Raw genomic sequence first — 21,567 nt, 5'->3', positions numbered from 1 at the left:
TTACAGCAGCCTGAAATGACGGAGATGCCCAGCTTGTACTCACCCCAGGGCCTTTGCACTGGCAATTCCCTGGCCCAGGAATGCTCTTTTGGGAACTTCCAGCTCACTGTCATCCTTCAGCTCAAGTGTCACCTTTTATTTTATTTATTTATTTATTTATTTATTTATTTATTTATTTTTGGCTGCGTTGGGTCTTTGTTGCTGTGTGCAGGCTTTCTCTAGTTGTGGAGAGCCGGGGCTACTCTCCCTTGCGTGGGCTTCTCATTGCCGTGGCTTCTCTTGTTGCGGAGCATAGGCTCTAGGTGTGCAGGCTTCAGTAGTTGTGGCACGCAGGTTCACTAGTTGTGGCACACGGGCTTAGTTGCTCCGCAGCATGTGGGATCTTCCCAGACCAGGGCTCAAACCCGGGTCTCTTACATTGGCGGGCGGATTCTTAACCACTGCGCCACCAGGGAAACCCATGTGTCACCTCTTTGTGTGAACTTCCCTGTGACCTTGTTGTGAGTTGGGCCCTCCAGTGCCCCCCAGGCCTTGCTGCCCCCCTTCACTGCCTCCACAGGGAACAGTGGGGGTCTGGTCACTACCTTCCCAGCACTGACCGCTGTGAGTGCAGATCAGGGCACTTGGGGATCACAGGCCTCCTCAGCTGTCTGTGAGCTCAGGGAGGGCTGGGACACCTCTGCTGGGCCTGGTGCCACACCTGCCAGACTCATGCACAAACACTGACCACCAGGACCAGCTCCATAAACTGCGGGGCCCAGTGCATACTGAAAAAGCAAGGCCCTTGTTCTGAAAGCATTAAGAATTTCAAGACAGCAAGAGCAGAGCATTACAGCCCGCATGGGTCCCTGTGTGAATGCCCACAGCTGTGCCCTCTTGTAGATCAGTGTGTTAAAAGGCCGTGGCCTTAGGAAGGCAACGCAGGGCCTTGGAGTCACATTGCGTGACCTAACCACGCACGTGTGTCACTTTCCTGCTAAAGGCCTCTGCCCGGGGAGCTTCTCCACCCCCAGCACACACCTGTTCTTCAGCCCCCTGTGCCGAGGCTCCTTCAAGGCAGGGACCGTGGCCGGCGTGCCCCGTGGCTGGAGCCCAGGCTGGACCAGACAGATCCAGGCTGGAATCCTGGTTAGGTGGCTTTGGGTGAGAGGCTGGTGCTTCACCTCCAGACGCTCGGTTTCCTCATCTGTTCAGAGGCTTGCCATGCAGAAAGAGGTAACCCAGGTGAGGTATTTACTTCAGGTGTCTGACACGTAGGGAAGTCTCAGTCCATGTGAGTGATTCTTCTTGCAACGCAGAACGCGAAACGCCGGGCTGTAATGCGACACCCTGGCTAAGGGTCCCCCAGTCTCCTCGGCACGGACGGGGCCACCTGCAGAGCAGGGCGCTGCCTCCTTGTTTTCCACCAGCCCCCGCAGGAGCCAGGACCCCAGCCCTGGGGTCCCTGCTTGCGTGTTCATGGGCACCTCGGTTTCCTCTTCCCCAGCCTGGGGCTAATGCAGCCGCATCAGTCATTCCCGGCGCGGGGAGTGCGCACAGACGACAGGATGGCGGAGAGCTGAGCACCGGGCCTGCCGCAGCGGGCTGTAGCCACGCTCACACATTATGAATATTTTTATGAGCAGAGATGGGCAAGGGGCATTTCTATTCAGTCCTGCTGTCCCTGAGGTTAATGAGTTCAGGTGGATTTTCTGAATCCTGAAAAGAAATTTTAGTGTATGCAATTAGTAAGAATCTACACCAAACCCCAGGTCAGGTGTGGGAGAGAATAAAACCGATTGTGCCCCGGAGGGGTTCACTGCCCGGCCTGGGAGTGGAGGTGGGTGCCCAGGATGGGGGCGGGTGCTGTGCTGGGTGGGTGGGTGGGTACAGACGGTGTTCACATCATTTCAGGGATGAAATGTCACAAAAAAACCCTGACACGATGGTGCAGGGGATGAAGAGGAAAACCAGCGAGGAGGGGTCCCCCAGCCTGCGGGTCCAGGGAAGTTTTGGGAAGTGACATGTGGGTAATAAGTTGAGGCTAAGGGAGCGGCACGTGCAAAGGCCCTGAGGATGGGCAAGGAGAAGACAGAGAGCTGCTGTGGCTGCAGCTCTGCCTGCAGAGCGGGTGGGGTCCACAGGTGGGGGATGCTGCCTGGGCGGAGCAGGCCCTGGGGCTCGGGCACGGGGGCCATATCCCGAGGCACAGAAGCCCTGGAGTTGCTAGGAGCAGGTACAACTGAGGGAGCACAGGGCTTGCAGGGGAGAGAGGGGTGGAGGAGCAGGACAGCCCTCCGGGCGAGGCTGGGCAAGGCCGTGCACGCACGGGGTGGGCGGCCGGGGAGGGGGCAAGGGGCTTCTTATGAGCGGCACTGAGGCGGCGTCGTTAATAAGACTCGGATCTAATGTTGCATGAAACAAAAAAGTAGGCTCTCCAAACCGTGTGAAAAACAAAAGTCACTATGTGAACTTGCGTGTGTGTATTACTAGGTCTGAACCCACAGATCTGGTCACAGGGGTCCTCTGAGGAGTGAGACTGCAGGAGAGAGTTTGAGGAGAGTTGAGGAGAGTTTCAGATTTACAGAAAAGTTGGGAAGGTAGTACAGAGAGTCCCCATCTACACCAGCCACATTCCCGTTATTAGCATTTTACACGAGTGCAGTACACTTATAACATGAAGCAACCAATCTTGGTACATCATTATTAACTAAAGTCCATACTTGATTCAGATTTTCTTCATTTTTACCTAATGTCCCTTTTCTGAGAAACATGATTTTAAATTAAATTTTAAAACTAAAATTCAGTTCAGTTATTAGAACACTTTTAGGTTTTGGAACAACTTGGGTAAGTGCGTGCATGTCTTTTTCAACTGTGAATTTTATAAAACCTAAATACATAGTATTTCTTTTTTTATATACTTAAAAAAATTTTTGGCTGCGTTGGGTCTGTATTGTGGTGCGTGGGCTTCTCACTGTGGTGGCTTCTCTTGTTGTGGAGCACGGGCTCTAGGTGCGCGGGCTTCACTAGTTGGGGCGCATGGACTCAGTAGTTGTGGCTCGCAGGGGCTTAGTTACTCCGTGGCATGGGGGATCTTCCCGGGCCGGGGATCAAACCCGTGTCCCCTGCATTGGCAGGTGGATTCTTAACCGCGGTGCCACCAGGGAGGCCGTGTCGAGTATTTCTGGTGGAAATTTTGTGTCCAAAGTGGGATGTGCTGCTACACCAGATTCGAGTACTACTGTACATTATTTCAAAAATAATGCGAACTCTCTCAATAAGTTTAAAATATTGATTGTGTGTGGTCATATTTTGGATCTCTTGGGTTAAATAAGTTTACCATTAAATATGAATCAAAATGTATAATTACATAATTTCACTTCATTCTTTTTACCTTTTAAAAGTGTGACTACTCGAAAATTGAAAATTACCTATGTGGCTGATGCTGAGTTAAGGGGCAAAAGCTTGTTAAAAGACAGAGGAGGGGTATTTGGAGAGGAAGGAGGGGTGTCAGAGCGGGAAGGCTGGGCGGGCTGGGCCTGGGGGCTGGGCTCACTGGGCCTCCAGGAAGCTGGCAGGGGGGAGGGGGAAGGAGGGGAGGAGGGGGGAGGGGGAGGGGTCGGAGGGGAGGGCGGTGGGCCCTGGGACAGGGCACGCCCAGGAGGAGCCCCGCGGCGGCCAGTGTGGGGTTGTAGGATCTCGGTGGGGACACCGGAGGGCTGGCCAGCAGTGCCGAGGGCTAGGGGGCCTTTTGAGGACAGAACAGGGGGACTGAGGTACGGTGCCGGGCCAGCGTGAGATCCGATGGTCACAGTCCCTCCAAAACCGCCTGGCATGGTGTGCAGACAGCGGGACTGATTCCGGGCTGGGGGGTGGGGCCGGCGTGGGAGCGGCTTGGATGGAGGCTGGTGGAGGCAGCTGGGGCGCCTAGGGTCCGTGTCCAGCTCAGGGCAACCTGGACGCCCCACTTCATGGAGGAGGACGCTGGACCCGCCGTGCCTCACTGTGTTAGGTCCCGGGGGTGTCACACGGCCCCCCACTCTGGGGGCTTAAGCGACAGAGATGGATTCTTCCACGCTCTGGAGGCTGGACGTCCCGGATGGAGGGACAGCAGATGTGGCAGGGTCGGTTCCTTCTGAGGCCCCTCTCCTGGGCTTGCGGACGGCGGTCTTCCCCTGTGTCCTCACGTCGTTTCCCTGTGAGCCTTCATCCACGTTTCCCCTTTTTATGAGGACACGCGTCATACTGGACCAGGGTCGCCCCTAATGACCTCATTTTAACTCCATCACTCTGTAAAGGCCCTTTCCGCAAAGAAGGTAACTTTCCAGGGTGCTGGAGGTTGGGACTTCATTATACGAATCCTGGGGTGGGGATACAGTTCAACCCATAACACTTGCCCCAGCTCACCCCGCATTATTAAGAAATATGGCAGAGGGCTTCCCTGGTGGCGCAGTGGTTGGGAGTCCGCCTGCCGATGCAGGGGATACAGGTTCGTGCCCCGGTCCGGGAGGATCCCACATGCCGCGGAGCGGCTGGGCCCGTGAGCCATGGCCGCTGAGCCTGCGCGTCCAGAACCTGGCTCCGCAGCGGGAGAGGCCACAACAGTGAGAGGCCCGCCTACCGCAAAACAAAAAAAGAAAAAAAAAAAAAAAAAAGAAATATGGCAGAGAAGCAGAATTCCCTTTAGCCCCCCTCAACATCCTTCCCTCTTCCCAGCAGCAACGATTATTAGTATCTTTCCAGACCTTTTTTATGGAGGAATATACATAAATATGTGTTGTAGGTGGGTGGGTGGCAGACTGTTTTTAGAATAAAATTTAAATCCCCTTTACAGTGAAAAACTTCGCTAATGAAAATTATGTTTCAAAATAGATGGAGGTGTTCTTTGTGCTAACTATGGTGTTCTTTGTCTCATTTGCAATGGAAAAGTCCCTCGTTTCAAAAAAAAAAATTATTAAGAGGCCTTACAATACAAATCACATTTTCCAACTCAATAGCGTACAAGGTCAGCCAAGCAAAGACAATGTAAACTAGCTTCGCAAGTGTGTTTGTTGCTCGGTAATGAAATTTGTTCAGGGGGCAGCATGATAATCAGGCCTGGTGTAGGCTGGCTGTGATGCGGCTGAAATTTCAGCCTCCAAAAAGCACCCCTTCGGTAATTGGGGACCTATTAAAGGATGCTTAAGTGCAGCTTCAGATATTGTCTTCCTGACTAACAGGGATGTAATTTCTTGAAGGGAAAAAGGATTCCGTTCACATCCTTGGTTATCCTGAATTGGCCCCTGGGCAAAAAGAAAGGTAACTGGTCAGGTGGAAGCTGATGGGACACACTTGACCAGGAAGAGGGCTTTAAGGGGCCAGCAGGGGTGAAGGAGGAAGTTTAAGGGTGTCCGTTTAAACTGGCCACCCAAGTCCTGTGCCAAACCCATTCCTCCCGTCCCTGATAACCTTGGTCTCCACCTGAATGTCAGCCTTCCTGGTGGCAGGTCCTAAGCCCATGCTGCTTCTGGATCATGGTTCCTCCTTCCTCCGGCCAAAGCCCCTTGTCCCTGGGGGCTCCCCTGACCCTCATCACCTCCTGGTGGATGTCATCTCCAGCCACCGGCCACTGCCCTTTCCTCACTGACGCCATGGGTCCCACTCTCACATCTCTGTCCCCTTTTTGGAGTCGCACATCCGTCCCGTGTCCACCTGGGAGGCCTGCATTTCTACCAGGGTAGGGAGAGAAGTGGCAGGCGTGCCCTTCCTGTTAGTCACACATTGCTTCTGCTCCCAAGCCGTGGCCACACCAGCTGCCAAGGAGGCTGGAGAAGGCTGCACCCCCTGCCCAAGCGCCCAGTGGAAATAAGGGTTCTAGAACAGAGAGGAGGGAGGATGGGTATCAGGAGAGGCCCCCCACCCCTTGACAGACCACAGCCCTGGCCATGCCTGCCGTCGCTAAGAGAGATTTTCTCCCACATCAGCCAGTGCCCTCTGCTTTCCCCAGCTCCTGTGCTGCCTGCCTTCTGGCAGCCGTGACCTCGGCCATTTGGTTTCTTAAGGCTCAGTTGCTGGACCCACCTTCACTGACCCCAAGAGCTGCTGGAGAAAAGACCCAGACATGCGTGGGGACTAGCGCTGCCCCCGGACACGCTTCTTAATCAGCTCTGTTCCCTCCCCCTGGTGGCCCTGCCGAGCCTTTGCTGGCCTGGCCCCTACCTCTCCTGCTCCGGGGGTGACAGCCCTGCTCCCACCCGCATCCCCGAGACAGCGAGCACGCACGTCCTCAGAACATGTGACCTGGGACTGTGGGGTCCTCCTGTGCTCCAGAGGCCCCCTTCCCCTGGCCCAGACCCCCCTCTCTAACTCCTCTTCCAAGCTCCATCCCTTCTCTCCTCTGGGATCTTCGACCTCCTTTCTCTCGCCTCAGACAGAGTTAAGCCTTCTCGACTCCCTCTCTCACCCCCTTGGCTTCACATCACCAACAGGCTCCGTTCTCCCATTCATTCTTTCAACAAATATTCTGTGTGCACGCCTACTTTGGACCAGGCATTTCCATCTCACACAAAGGTTTTTTTTTAAAAAAAAAATCTAATATTTTAGCTTTTAAATAAAGATGGCTGTCAAAGGGAGATTGGTATGACGGGGATCCGAGTGTGTCCTTCCTGGGCTGGACTCCAAGCTCCCCACTGGCCTCAGGATGGAGCCCGAGCTCTGGGCTAGGCTGGAGGCCACCACTATGTGCCCTTGTCCAGCTGTCCACCTCTCACCCAGCCTTGTGGAGCACAGACAGCACTTCCTTCTTGTAGAGTGAACGACCCTGCAACAGTACATGGTGCCCCGACCACCACAGTCTCCATCCCCCTCCCCAGGTCCCTTCATCCCCCTCATATCAGACCACACATCCAGGAGTCATCTCTTTATCCCCTGTTTTGGGTTGAATTGTGTCCCCCTCGAAAGATACAGTCAAGTCCTAACTCCTGGTACCTGTGAATGTGGTATTGGAAATCGGGTTTTCCCAGAGACGATTAATGAGGTCATCCTGGCTGAGGGTGGGCCCAGATCCAGTGACTGGTGTCCTTAGAAGAAGAGAGAAATTTGGACACAGACGCAGAAGACACAGGGAAGAATGCTGTACAGATTGGGCAGAGACTGGAGGGATGCGGCCACAAGCCAAGGACAGCGGGAGCCGCCGGAAGCTGGAAGGGGCAGGGAGGAGGCTCCCCTAAGCCTTCAGAGGGAGCATGGCTCTGCCGATATACTGACTTTGGACTTCTGGCCTCCAGAACTATGAAAGAATAGATTTCTGTTGTTTTGAGCCCCTAGTTTGTGGTATTTTGTGTGGCAGCCCCAGGAAACTCCTGCAGCGCCCACGTCCAGTCCACGGACAGGTCCTGACCCTCCTGCCTCCACGCATACCTGGAAATAGTCCCACCTCTCCCCATCTCCACCAGTGCACCCCAGCCTTCACCACTGCCTCCCGTCCTCCACTCAGCAGCCAGAGAGCCTTTTGAACCCCCCTAGACCTGCCCCTGGCTTCCCAAAGCCCTTCAACTTGACCACAGCCTCCCCCGAGGTCTTCAGGCGCCCCGTGAGCCGGCCTGCCCACCTCTCTGACTCTCCATCGCTCTCTCCTGCCCCAGACATTCTGATTTTCCTTCAGTTTCTTACACGGGCCAAAGTGCCTTCTGCCTTAGGGTCTCTGTGCCTGCTGAGCCCCTACTCAGGTTCCTGTCGTCCTGATCGTCACGCAGCTGCTCCTTTTCCTGCGAGCTTCAGTGTCACCTCCTTGGAGGGGCCTTCCAGGGACACCTCATCTGGCAACCCCACCTTCCCAGTCACTATCATTTCTTCTTTTCATAGCGCTATCGCCCTGAGTCGTTTTCTCATTTATTTGTTTTCTTATTTATTGTTTGTGCTCCCCCAACCCCACTGCCCGATTAGATGCCAGCCCCGTGAGGGCCATGCCAGGCCCCTTTTGTTCCTTACTGTGTCTCCAGGATGGGGAACAGTGCCTGGCACATTGTTGGCACCCACTGAACGCCCCTTGAAGCACACTGGAATGAAGGAGTATTTCCATCGTTGAGTTGAAATGACAGGAAGTTGTGTAAAAACATAGTAAATGTGTGCTCATTCATTTAGTTCTTCTCAATCAGAATTTGGAGGAGAGAGAAGTTTGTCTTTGTATTAATACTTAAGTGGGATAAAAAAAAAAAAAGAAGAAAAGAACTTTCTGAGCAAACTATCTGTGTATACAGGGAATATGTTTCACCCTCTTAATAATGAACTCCAGCAGCTCTGGCCTCAAACATTATGAGAAGCTCTCTGGTGACGAATACGCAAATTCCAAGTGATTCCATGTTCTGCTGAAGCCTTTACAGGATTCTGGAAGCTCAGGATCCTAATCTCTGTTCCCCGGGCCCCTGTCCACAGCAGTAATGGATGCCCAGAATGGGACTGGGCTTAGTTCTTTACATGTAATCTGGAACTCTGACTTCTCAGGAAGTCAGGCTGCCCCTAATCACCATCAATGGCAGAAATGGATACATCTTGGAATTGCCCCAAACAGGCATTTTACAGTCCCTGAAAGCTTGGGGTGGGGTTTACAGGAAAATGCAGCCAGTCGCTGGATCACAAGGTTATTACCTTTTCTGAGATTTCAATGGTTACTTTAAGCTGACCTCCCCTGCAAAAGGCAGATGAAATGCAAACGTATTGTAAGACTGTGGAAGAAAAAATAAGTCCAAACATCAGTTGTAAAAGCCCAGGCACTCTCACCCCCTGGCAAGTTGGTTTTCATCTCAGTACCTGTGGTTTGCTGTTAAGGAAAGTGGAGCCCATCAGAACTGGGTTAAAGCTGATGGGCCAAACAGTAGACTTCAGTTTCAAACTATCTAGAAACCACACCCAGCCACCAAAACCACATGTTAAAACAACTCTAATTGTACATTTCAAAGAACAAATAATTTCGTTTTGCTGTGGTCACTGGTAATTCCAAACTAAACACATCTATGTCTTGTGCTTTGTTTTTATGCATATTTTGGAGAAAGATTGGTTGGGTGTGAGCTATTGCTTTGCTTCCCTTTTTTGTGTATCATTTAATATTGAGCCTTGAGGAGGGCAGCTCAACTATTGTAATGCACATTCAGCTCTGGGGATAGCAGCTATTTGCCCGGCCTGAGACTCAAGCCCCAGGTGGAGGGGAGGCACTTTGATTAACGAGTCCTCCAGGATTAGAGCCAGTAAGGGAAACTTTGCTGTTGGCAGAAAAAGGGAGCATGGAACCTAGGCAGGCAAACCCAGCGATTGTCCACTGCAGTTTGGCTTCAAGCAGAAGAGGACGTGAGAAGCAGTTGGGGGGCAAAGGCTCCACTTTGGTCCCACTTCATGGGACCAACAAGTAGCACAATGAATCTCCCTGGCATTGGACTCCACCTTCCCTCCTTCCTCTATGTGATGGGTGGTGGGTCTCCTGGCCCTGGGCTCACTGTGTGGAGAGACTGTCAGTGCCTTAGGGCCCCCAGGGAGCCGCGGGTTCTGGGCTAACTGGGGCTGGGATCTCCATGCTGTGGATGGCTCCTGAGCAACTAAGAGCACACCAGGCTGCAGTCTTTCCAGCCTCTGCCCCTTGAGAAGCACCCTAGTCCAGTGGCCTCCATCTCCTCAGGTGAGAAATGGTGACAACTGCAGTGCCCAAATCACAAGGCAGTCGTGCAGAAATAATAGAATGCTCCCACAGTGCTGCACAAAAGCAGGTGCCCAGTGGATGCTGGCTATTGATGATACTGATCCATCCATAGCTATGGTCTGGCCTCAGCCACCCTAGTAGGACTCCAGTTCCCTCTTCTGAAGTCCTGTCTATTTGACTGGACACAGGGCACCTTGGCATCCCCCTCTCCTGGCAGCAAGGAGGGTACAAGTTCCTGTCTAAATATCTGAATGGTTGGGACACTGCTGTCCCTCACCTCAGCGCCCAGGAACACCAGCCTGCCTAAGAGCATGTCTACTGCCCAGGAGAGATGGTGCCATTGGGGCTGATCCCACTTCTGATACCAGGACCCCACCCAGCAGCCAGGTCAGGTTTCACAGGCCTCAGCCTCCATCATTTCTCTAACCAACCTCTCCTGCTGAGATCCTAGCAAACGTGCGGGAGTGCAAATCTGGGAGATTTGGGGCAAACTCAGCCCCTTTCCTTGGACTCCCCAGCCCCAGATGGAATGAATCCTATAGGAAGTACAGAAAAAACCATAAAAAGACAAAGGGAGAAATCACCCATAATCCCACCTCTCAGAAATAACCACCCATTTCATAGGATTTTGTCTGTATTTTAAAAGATAAGGATGCCCCCCTCCACCATGAAAACATAACCGAGATCAAATGCACATACACTGGGTTTCTGTTCTAACGTTATGCCCAAAATATCTTCCCATCATTCAATGTTTTTTAGATATATAGTTTTTTTGTGGGTCCTTAATTCCCTCAAATTTTATTTAAGTCATTGCCTAATGGTGAGTATTTAGGTTCTGGTCTCCTAGCCTCCCTTCCCTCCCAGGTCCCTGGGTGTGGCTTGGGCCTGTCCCATTCACCTCTCAATTACAGGCTGATCCCATAACTTCTCGAATCTCCTCTTTCCAGAAACACCTGGTGCCATCCCACCCAGCAGAGTGGGCCCTTCAGATACAACAGTAGGTGTTATGGGTTCAATTGCATCCTCCAAAAAGATATGTTCAAGTCCTAACCCCAATACCTTAGAATGTGACCTTTTTTTTTCTTTTTTTTAGAAATAGCAATGTTACAGATATAAAGAGTTAAGATGAGATCATATTGGGGTAGAATGGGCCCTAACCCAAGATGCCTGGTCTCCTTATAAGAAGAGGAGAAAATAGCCATGGGACAACAGGGGCAGAGACTGGAGTGATGCATTTAAAGTCAAGGAAAGCCAAGGACTGTCAGCAAACCCTAGAAGCTACAAGAGGCAAGGAAGGATTCTCCTCTACAGGTTTCAGAGAAAGCATGGCCCTGTTGACACCTGGATTTCAGACTCCTGGAACTGTGAGACAATAAGTTTCTGTTGTTTTAAGGCACCTAGTTTGTGGTACCTTGTACAGTAGCCTTAGGACACAAATACAGACTTCCTGAAATGCATGACACTGACCCACCCACCAGATGGGCACTTTGGATACATTACCAGACAAAGGCAACCCAAGCTCCCACACGCCTTTGGAAGCAGGAACTTGGGCTTCTGACGCCCTTTTCTTACTCTGCACCCCCATCCTCCTCTGTGTCACCACCCTTTCTGACCCTTCCTCTCCAGCCACACTCCTGATGTCCCAGAATGCCTTGCAGCCACCCCTAAGAAGGGTGGTATAGGATAATCCCAAGATTGGGCCCTGTAGGGCAGTGTTCTGTCACCTTAATAATGATGTGAGTGGGACTTCCCTGGTGGCGCAATGGTTAAGAATCCGCCTGCCAATGCAGGGGACACGGGTTCAAGCCCTAGTCCGGGAAGATCCCACGTGCCGAAGAGCAGCTAAGCCCGTGAGCCACAACTACTGAGCCTGCTCTCTACAGCTCACGAGCCACAACTACTGAGCCCACGTGCCACAACTACTGAAGCCCGTGTGCCTAGAGCCCGTGCTCTGCAACAAGAGAAGCCGCCGCAATGAGAAGCCCGTGCACCGCAACAAAGAATAGCCCCCGCTCGCCGCAACTAGAGAAAACCTGTGCGCAGCAACGAAGACCCAATGCAGCCAAAAATAAATAAATTGATTAACTTAAAAAACATAGAAGAAAATAATGACGTGAGTGACATCACCACGCCCTTGTTGTGTGCCTAGCACTGTGTTAAACTTTTCACGTGGACAGTAACACCTATTTCTCACAGCAACCCCTTGGGGTAGACGTTGTTTCACAAGGGAGGAAACTGAGGCACGGAAGGATTAAGTAATCTGCAGTCGGTGGAGCAGCTGGAATTTGAATGTGGGAAGTTGAATTCCAGAGCCCAGCCAGCTCTGCGGTCTCTGCAGATGGACCATTAGGATACTTCCCTCTCCAACAACTCTCAGATTAACATTTAATTGGGGATTTAAAACGCTGCTCTTGTTAGCATGCCTGTGGTCTCTGTGCTGCAATCTTCCCCATTAAGTCGTGTTATGTAAACCACCAGCCCAGATGCCTCAGAGCGCGTGTATCTCCTGGTGCCCAGACTTGGCTCTAAACCCTGGTTCTTTCAAACCGGCAGCAGGGCAGCGAGGTCCTTGCCTGAACGTCGAGCTGAACTGCCCCAGGAGGGGCCCACAAATCTCAGCCCCTGGGCCTGCTGGCTGGATGACCTTGGGTGTGTGGTCTTGCTTTCGTCTTCTGTAAACTGGTGCCCCTGGCATAGGAGGTTACAGGAATCAAACGGGGTATCACTGATGATGTGCTTAGCACAGCGCTTGGGCTGTGTCTCTCCCTCTGAGCAAAGTTAGTTTCTCTCTCACACACAGACCCCATACATGGTCATTTATGGTAAGAATATCTGGCCATCTATTCTCCTCCTGGGTAAAAAAATGCACATTTAGCTTAAAACCCATGCGCCTCTGCACGTTTCAATGGAGTAAACATGAAAGAAATGAGAAACAACGAGTAAATTCTCTTTTAGGAAGCTTCGGTGGACAAACAGCAAGCTGGGAAAAACTGCAACATATACAGGAGACAGCTACTTCTCTCTACATAAAGAGCACTAACAAATCAAAAAGAAGAAAAGATTTTTTTAAAGTCTGATATAAAAATGGGCAAAGGATACGACCAGACATCTCACAGGAAAATCAATGAAAGGGGTAAGACAGATAAGACGTTCCTCTTTGCTCATAATTAAAGGAATGCGAGTCTAACCAACCAAGCATTGCCACTGGTGAGATTTTTAAGGAACGATAATGACCAGGGTTGGCAAGGATGTGGGAAATGGGGGCTCTCATAGGCCATCCGTGGGGGGTGTTGACTGTGCAACCCGTTCGGAAGGAAGGCTGGTAGAAGAATTTAACCCACGCATTTTGCTGCAGCAATTCCACGGCTAGGAATTTATACCCAAACCTGCAGGGGAAGGGGAGGCTAGGGGAGGCTAGGGGCAGGGAACAGTGTTCTAAGCAGAAGGAACAGCATGTGTGTGCATGGAGACTGTGGTGGAAAGGGGTGTGGCTTGATGGACAGGCTGACACAGTGTGACTGTGTCCTGGTCACAGAAGGTGGCTGGTGACATCTTCTCTGAGGAGGAGGAAAGCTTGTCTGTGAAGTGTGTGGGGATGAGGGTCACACGGGGACCAAGGAGCACTGGCAGGGGCCCAAAGGAGGAGGCTGGAGTGTGAGCACGGCTGAGCTGGACGGAGGCTCTGGCTGGGACTGAGTCCCATAAAACATAAGTGACTCTAGTTGGTGGACTTTCTTACCTCCTACATCTTGATAGAATATAAGTGTTTTAAATCACAAAAGGCCCCTGAGGGTGGCTGACCACCTCGATTAGATGCTAGTGGTGGTGGTGAGGAGAAGAGATCAGGGAAAATGAGCCGGAGTAATGACCTAGAGGAGGTGTCTGGGGAGAGGCTGTGCGTCCCACCCTGCTCCTCCTCCCAGGGATGCTGTAAGATGGGGACCAGGGCAGAGCCTGCTTCAAGTGCTGAAGTAGGGGCGGCACTGAGCCCGGGATGGTTGGACACCTTGAATGCTGGTGAGTGTAACCTATCACCATTACCAGTATCCTTACTGGGCACTAAATTTTGAGGGGGGTCTATGGGGGGCCAAAATGACAGTTGAAAGCCCATGTCCTGTACTAGGAGGTTGATGGGACTCCTTAGAATCAGACTTTCGGGGCTAGAAGCAAATCCAGGCAACTCCCTAGCCAGTGCTACCCACCATCATCCCGTTCGCTCCAGGATGCCTCCAGTGGTGAGGAACTCACGACTTCTAGAGGCGTCCCCTGCCCCTCCACACCCTGCTGAAAGCCCTTCAGGGGACCCTCCATTGCCTTTGACATAATGTCCGACTCCTTCCGAGGCCCCATGGCCCTCGGCCATTCAGCCCCTGCTAACCTCTGACCTCGTCCAGCCTCCGCACTTTCGCTCCCTCCTCAGCAGCCTTACCGGCCTTCTCTCTGGTCCCTGAACATACTGCTGTTTTCTTCTGCACCCGGGCCTTTGCACATGCTAGTTCCTCTCCTGGGGTGCTCCTAGTCTTCCTCCGTCTCCTCTAGTTAAACCGCCCTCTTTTTTTCAAGTTTCAGCTATTTCACCTTTTCAGGGAGGCCTTCCTTATTAACCTCCCAATCCAGGCCTGATGCCCCGGACCTGCTCTGTATAGTGCTCACCACTCTCGTATTGTTATTACTTGCTAGCTGGAGATTGCATTGTCTGTTTGACTCCGACTTCGACAAGGGCAGCAGCTGCCCCCTTTATTTCTCGGTCCTCATCGTCTTCCCCCAGTGAGTGGCGCATACACATCAAGACCCCCCAGACGCATTCTCTGATCGGAAACTCACCTGGGCCCCTCTCTGCTAGACAGGTCCGACCCCAGCAGTGAGGGCGGCCACCCTTCCCATTTCACAGGTCAGGAAACTGAGGCTGACAGCTGGGGCTGGAGGAGGGTTATAGGAGATGGTGTACAAGGAGGGCTGACCCTGGTTCGCTGAATAGGAACAGTCGCTAATTTTGTTGCTGTTGTCGGTATCATTAGACTAGCCACGGTGTTCTTGAGGACACACGGAACATCAGAGTGGGAAGAAAATACAGCACCCACCAACAGGAGATGGCCAGGAAGGGATGCACCCAAGCTCAAGTTGAACTGGCGCCTGGCTGAGAGCCCTGACCTGCCTCTCTCTTCTCCGGGTCTGGAGAGTCGAGTGCAGGGTCCAGCTCTCAGCACTAACAGCAGGGAGGGTTCACAAGGCTCTTGGTGTCCAGTGCTGACCACACGACATCTCATTTTACCCTTCGATCATCCCTTGAGGGTGGAGCTATCACCATTCTCGACTCACTGATGGGGACCCAGGTGACAAAGCTAAAATGGGACCCAGGTCTGTTCAGTTCCCAAGATGCTGCTCTCAAGCTCTCCGTAGCACGGAGAGAGACATGTGTTAGATTCTAAGACATGTTTTCGATTCAGCTGAGACCAGGCAACCTCCCGTCGCACAGGCAGAGGGCCTGGGCGGGCACCAGCCCTGTCTCCCCGGTGTCCCCATGCCCAATGGACTGGTTGCCCTTCCCGCTGGGAGGCCTCACATTCTCTGGGACATCCTGTTCACCATGACACCTGCACTCCCGGCTCCAGGGTCGGGGGCGGGCTTTGCACAAAGGGCTTCTGAAAGCCATTCTGGTTTGAGGAACGGTCACACCACCACCCCTGGCCACAACTCATGGCCACCTACGGCGCCAACTTCAGAATTCAGTTCCTTCCCTAGAGTCCCCCCAGCTCAGCTCAGATGCCCTCAAGTCCAGAGACTGACTTTGGCAGTGAAGCACTGTATCTTGGAAGTCTTACCAGGGGTTCATTCTGGCTTACAGTTTTCATGAACATAGTGAACTTGCAATACATTTCCCAAATACTTCTTCACATGGAGCTTCTTTCTAGTTTGCCATCCAGATGGTTTGGAAATCAAGGAAGCTGCTCTATTAGCCTTGAGTTGGTTGTTTTGAATTTGGAGATTGCAGTCTGGGTCAGAACATAAGTGAAACAGCTGGCCATGATGATCTGTCTACAACACGAGCCTCGCAAAGCGGCAGGGGGCAGATTCTGTTCAAAATTCTTCTTTGTTTTAAATAACGAATAGAATTACCGATCTCTTTTCACCTTTGATTTTTCAGACGAGTGTACTTAAGTTAATTTTCTCCCCAGTCTTTACTCTTGGATTTGAAACAGAGCCCCCATATCAACAACTAATTTATTGTGGAATGGCCCATGATTTTGTTCTAGTTAATCTGTCCCTAAATGGTAACTTGCCATTGCAAAGTATATGGCTAGAGATAAAAGCAGGACTGAAATTAGAAAAAAAAATACAAATGAGAGAAAAAAAAGAAGCTGTGGTTTTTCATTTTCCCCCTCAAGCATAAATTGTTGAGTAAGGAGATTTTTAAAAGCCAGAAATTGCTGAGGAGTGAACCAAAGCTGGAAGCCGCTGCACTGGCACAAGACACATCTGGCGTTGCAGGGTTTTGAGGAGGGTTTGCTCCAGCGGGTAACTAACCACGCTTACCCACAGCCTAGCTCCTGTTATCCCCAGGGAGGACATTTTCAGAGACAAGAGGGAGAGAGAACAAATGGGAAAAATCAACATCCAAATTAGAAACTACCTAGATTGTGTTGTTTTTCTTGGGCCAACTGTGCCTTTGGTTTCCTGATTGCTCAGAGCAAGAATAACAAAATCCATCTGACCCGGTGATTTTGACAGATTCATCTCAAAAGCTACCAGTTGAATTTGATCTGCTCATACCCGTGAGTCTCAACCGGGGACAACTGTGGCCCCCAGGGGACATCTGGCAGTGTTTGGGGACATTTTTGGTTGTCATAACTGGGAGGTGTTGTTACTGGCATGTGGTAGGTGGAGGCCAGGGATGCCGCTACACCTCCTCCAGTGCACGGGACGGCCCCCAGCAGAGAAGGATCTGGACCACAGCATCAGCAGTGCCAAGGGTGAGAAACCCTGGGGTGTGTGTGTGTGTATGTTGTGTCAAGGTGAGTTCCCATGCTGGGGCCGTTGGTGTGTGCCTACAGTAAAGTTTTTGAACCTGGAGACGTGAAGTTCAGGCTTCCCTCAGCTCAGGTACCTAAATTATCTAAGTATCTGAAGGATTAATGGGGTTCTGTTTCCTTTCACTAAAGCACAAAGATCCTCTCGCCTGGTGATACAGCCAGTGGTGAAAAGGACTTTTGGAAAAGGGTTCAGTGGAAAATGGTTCCTGGCTTAGAGCAGGGAACTTTGAAGGCAGCCCGCACGGGACCGGCGCCCTTCCTAGCGTCTAGGTCTGAATCACGGGCTCCACAGCGGACTCCTGCGCTCGCCTGGGCCCTCCGGGCGCTCTTGGCTTCTCTCCTGTGGAATCTGTCTGACTTGCGGTGGTGACAGGTCGCCAAGGAGCAAAGCAGCAGGACTCCGGAGAACGAGCCGCGAGGCTACACTTGCAGTGATTTTATTGGCATGACAGGAGCTCGGGGCTTGCCAAGGACAACAGCACTGCGCGGTGACCAAGACTGCAGGTTTCTGGGCTTACCTGTCCTGCTGCGCTGGACTGTCCCATTCCCACGGGATGGAACAGCCGGGGAGGAGGCGGAGGAGAGATGGAGGCACAGCATCCGCCTTCTCCCCTTCCCAGCTCCGTGCCCGAAAGGAAAGTACACAGACTCTCTTCTCAGCCACCCCCTCCTCGCGGCCTTCCTTCCACTCTTACTGTCCTGGCACAGGGCTGCCGTGGCCTACTTTTGCTCTGAGGGAGGACTCCATGTCGGTGGACAGCTGTGTGACCTCTCACCCCAGCCCTGAGATAAATGTCCCCTTTTGGTGGATGTATCTGCAGCTCTTCAAACTGCTAACACACCTTCCCTCCACTTTCCTTCAGACCCCGTTCATCTCTCCTTCAAATATCTTGCTTAGAAATTCGGGGCTGATTGCAGAGCTCCTGCAGGGAGACCTGACTTTGCTCCTTGCCCGTAGTGGAGTAAAGTGTGCTTGGCTATACCTGCGCAGCGTGTCTTCCTGCAGGACCTGACGCCTCAGGGCCAGGAAGCAGGTGCTAGGTGCTTCTCCTGCTCTCCTTCTTGAAATCCTCACAGGAATCCCAGACAGAGGTGAGGATCTGGTGAGCCCATTTGACAGATGAGAAAGTTGAGTCTAAGAGCGCTGATGGACATGCCTGCCCAAGGCCACACAGGTTGATATGAAGCTGATCTGGGCTTTGGAACCAGGTGGTCTGACTCCAGGGCCAGAATTCTTAACCCTTCACAAGGTGAAGGTGCTTGGGGGTGAGCCTGGCACACTGTGGCTATTATTGTCATTTCTGCCAATGGTGGTGCACCATGGGCAGCTGGCATTTGCAGACTTGTGTTCATTCCTACGCCCTAAGAAGAGGCAGCCGGACAGCAGTTAGTCCTGGAGATGGCACTTGTCTCCTCTACCAGGGGTCCTGTGGTCCTTTGCCTCCCCGGCCCAGGCCTGCTGGGTACCAGAAGTTAGGGGAGGGCCCAGGGTCACTGTACCCTCCCCTAACTTCTTCCCCAGCTCTGCTGCAGGACACAGCTCTGAGTCCCAGCAGGTCTAGGATTCAGTGGGCAAGACCAGATTCTGTAGCCTTGGTCTGAGTGACGTGGAGCTTGTACCTTGCTGAGGGAGTCTCAGTGGGCCTGGGATCCTCCTGAATTTTTTTGGAGGTCCCCGCCACCCCAGGGCCCGGCACCAGGAGCTGCTCCGGGTGCCTGGAGGTCAGCCTGCTGCGGGCGCGCATGTGGTGCCGGAACTGGCTTACCCCACACAGAGCCCAGGAAGAGCCTGGAGGTGAGGCAGGTGCTGGCCGGTGAGGCTGGAGAAGAGAGCGCAAAGCAGCGCAGAATCACAGGCCTGGTTCACAGGCGCATACAGCAGTCCCCAAGAAGCCCCAAGGAACTTCAGACGGCAGCTCCCTCCCTTCCGACCTTAGGCGGCGAGCCGGTGGGGGGAGGGTGGCACCTACCTCCCAAAAGCACCAGGACGCAAGCGTAGGGGAGCATGGCTGCGGGCATCCCGTCGGGGTGGCAGGACGGCCCCCAGGGAGAGGAGGCGTGGGCGCGGGGCTGTCCGGTGGCAGCGGACTCCGGGAGCCCGCTGGGGTCCTGCGAGGAAGTTGCGAGGGTCCGGCGTCCCCCTCGGAGCTCTCACGCGCTCACCTCCCGGACTGTTGATGGTTGTAAGTCGAGCTGCGCACTCATAGGTCCAAGCTGCCAGAAGAGGTGGAGACAGCCTCAGGCGGTGCGCGCACTGCAGCGCCTCGCGCCCAGCCCTCTGGCGCAGCTCCTCCTGCCATTCAGAACCCCCAGTCGACCCCCCTCCGTGCCCGGGTTCTTGCCTCCCCGCCAGGTCTTTGCAGTGAGCAGGGAGGCCTCTCTCAAACTCTTGTCCGGGACAAGTCAGACGGTGCGGTGCGCTCCTCCAGCCAAAGCGCACCCCTATCCAGGCCGTTTCCTAGAAGGGCGAGGGGGTCAGGGGAAGCTCCTGTACGCCCTCGGGGCCCTCAGACCCCCAAGGCGTCTTTACAGGCCTTACAGATACTCTTGGAAAAGCTGCGTCAACTTGGAGGCCAGCGAGTGCAGGAGCGCAGTGAATGTGGCCAACCTGGGGCGCCCCGCAGCCCACAGCCGCTCTCTGGGATTAGCCCGTCTCTGCTCCAAAGAGCATCTGGGCAAACAGTGTGGAGTAGACCAGGGCGGTTCCCCCCACCCCAACCCCTCCTCCGCCCCCCCCCCCATTTCCCATCTGAATGAGTCAGCTGAGGGTGGCAGCTCCGAGGCAAGGCAGCTGCGAGGAGGAAGCGGGGGGATGGAGGGGATGCCCCCAAACCAGTCACCTCCTACCCCCGACCCCAGGCCCTGGGCCTCCCCAGGCAGCTCCCCAGTGGCAGGCAAGCCTTGAAGAACAGGAGTAGCATCTGGGAAGGAGGACCTCCCAAGTTCTTGGATTTATGAATGAAGAAGAGACAGAATCACTTGGATTAGAGAAATGTTGCTACGTGCACAGACCACCGGGAGAAGGGAAGTAAAGCTGTGTGGGGGCGGGGGTGGAGGCCTGAGATGCGTAGATCAAGGTGTCTGTTTTCATTGTGTTGTCCTTAACTGGGAGAGGGAGAGAGAGAGACGGAGACAGAGAGACAGAGAGAGACAGAGAAAGGCGGGGACAAAGGAATAAGGCTGAGAGGAGAGAGAGATGGACAGAAAGGAGACTGGAAAAGGGAGAAAGGATAAGAGAATGAGAAAGAGGGAGGAAGAGAGGGAGAGAATAAGAGAAGAGAGATGGAGACTGTCCCCTTGGGGAGGACTTGGGCACGTAGGGACAGGTCCGTGTCCAGGGTGCACGTCCACGCGGTTGACCTGCCCTCTAAAGGGCTTATAGACCCACCGGTCCACATTTGTGGGCTGCTTGGCCCTGGGGGTTGGTAGACAGCACCCCATCTTTTGATTCATTAGCAGAAGCTTGGGTGAGGCTCCCAGGGGCCTCCGGAGCCTTTCAACTTCAACTTCAACCCGAGGACCCCCGACTGGGGACCCTCGGGCTGTCTGGAGGCAACAGAATAGCACAGTGAGGAATGAGGCCACAGCGTGATCTTACACAAATGGAAACGTGAGAGAAAGGATCAATTCCCTTCCTGAAAATGACATTTTTTTCGGGTCTCTATGGATTGCTGAGAACAGCATGAGACTCGAGGTGGCCTTCCTGAAACCGCGATGGCACCAGCTCCCCGGCAGACAGTGGCCGCACGCGCGCCACATATTAAGTTTCCGTGAAAGGGGTAACTTATGGGCGGGAGGAGAGTTGTGAGGGGTGATTATTTATAATTGCATAACTGTGATTATTTGTGGCAACTATGTGCCTTTAAATTTTCAAAATATACAATTGTGGATAGTTTTAAACACTGCGTGCTATTCTGTCCGTGAGGGTTTGAGGCTGTGCTCTCTGGACTTCCTGAATGCGGGCATTTTGCTGTCCCAGCTCGCTGATGGGGCTTTGAGTATTAACGGTTTGACACGGGGAGGAGGCGTGACATTGATGTCTCAGGTGGGGTTATGATTCAGTACTTTCAGAACCTATTGTACTCCTATTAGAAACGGGAACTTCCCTGCAAAGCCTGGTGCTCATGTATTAATTGTTGTATTGGCTTATTTATAAATAAGAGGAATTTCTGATAATTATTTCGACCTTGGTGTGGGCCAGGTGCTTTAGATGCATATACTTTATATCCGGACAACCTGATGAGAAGTAGAAAGTCTTGTTGACCCCATTTCACAGAACGAGGAAACTGAGTTCAGAGAGGTTGGGCCACTGTCCCAAGGCCAGACAGCTGGAAGGTGGCAGAACTCCTGAGTCCCTGCTTGTGTCTGGGATGCTCTTGTGTCTGCACAGGATGCCCTGTCTGACCGTGCTCTTGGCTTCATTCTGAATCTGGACATCCTAAATGAGAAAGCCCATTCTATATGAACAGCCATTCTTCAAAGAGGCTTAGGAATGACAGGGAAGCACTATTGCAAAGTGATGCCTACGTCTTAGCTAAACTCATCTGTTGAGATTGAGAGTTACAGGTGGTACCCGCGCCTGCCCAGCCACACTCTACCGGTGGGTGATGCTTGGGAGGATGGGAGAAGCTGGAAAGGGCCTTCGAGGCCGACTGGTGCTGCTCTCCTGGTTTTACAGGTGAGAAAACAGAAGCACAAGGGCAGATAAGCTCCCTGTTCAGTGCAGATTTTATTCAAAAAAAAAAAAAGAAAAGAAAAGAAAATGAACAAATAGCAAAGTAAAGGAGCTGTTACAGTGGAGGAATACTGGACTGAATGTCAATATTACGACATAAAAAATATATCTATGTATCTGTGTGTGTCATCTTGGGCATGTTACTTAACTTCTTG

The 21,567-nt window shown here is 52.7% G+C and overlaps 1 protein-coding gene across 1 annotated transcript in view; it reads right to left on the bottom strand.

The window, feature by feature from the left end:
* APCDD1L (APC down-regulated 1 like) overlaps positions 1-18,812 on the bottom strand; it is a gene marked incomplete at its 3' end in the record, with an annotated part of 49,762 nt that extends 30,950 nt beyond the window's left edge. The window contains exon 1 of the mRNA XM_081256424.1: positions 18,648-18,812. Coding sequence (XP_081112550.1) covers positions 18,648-18,696 — 49 coding nt within the window. The 5' untranslated portion in view covers positions 18,697-18,812. The remainder of the gene's footprint in view (positions 1-18,647) is intronic.
* Between the last annotated feature and the right edge of the window lie 2,755 nt (positions 18,813-21,567).

The sequence above is a fragment of the Mesoplodon bidens genome, assembly GCF_964165515.1.
Source record: "Mesoplodon bidens genome assembly, chromosome: 15".
In the NCBI taxonomy this organism is placed as follows: domain Eukaryota; kingdom Metazoa; phylum Chordata; class Mammalia; order Artiodactyla; family Ziphiidae; genus Mesoplodon; species Mesoplodon bidens.
The sequence above is the reverse complement of the archived record's forward strand: the minus strand, read 5'-3'. Positions and strand labels throughout refer to the sequence as shown.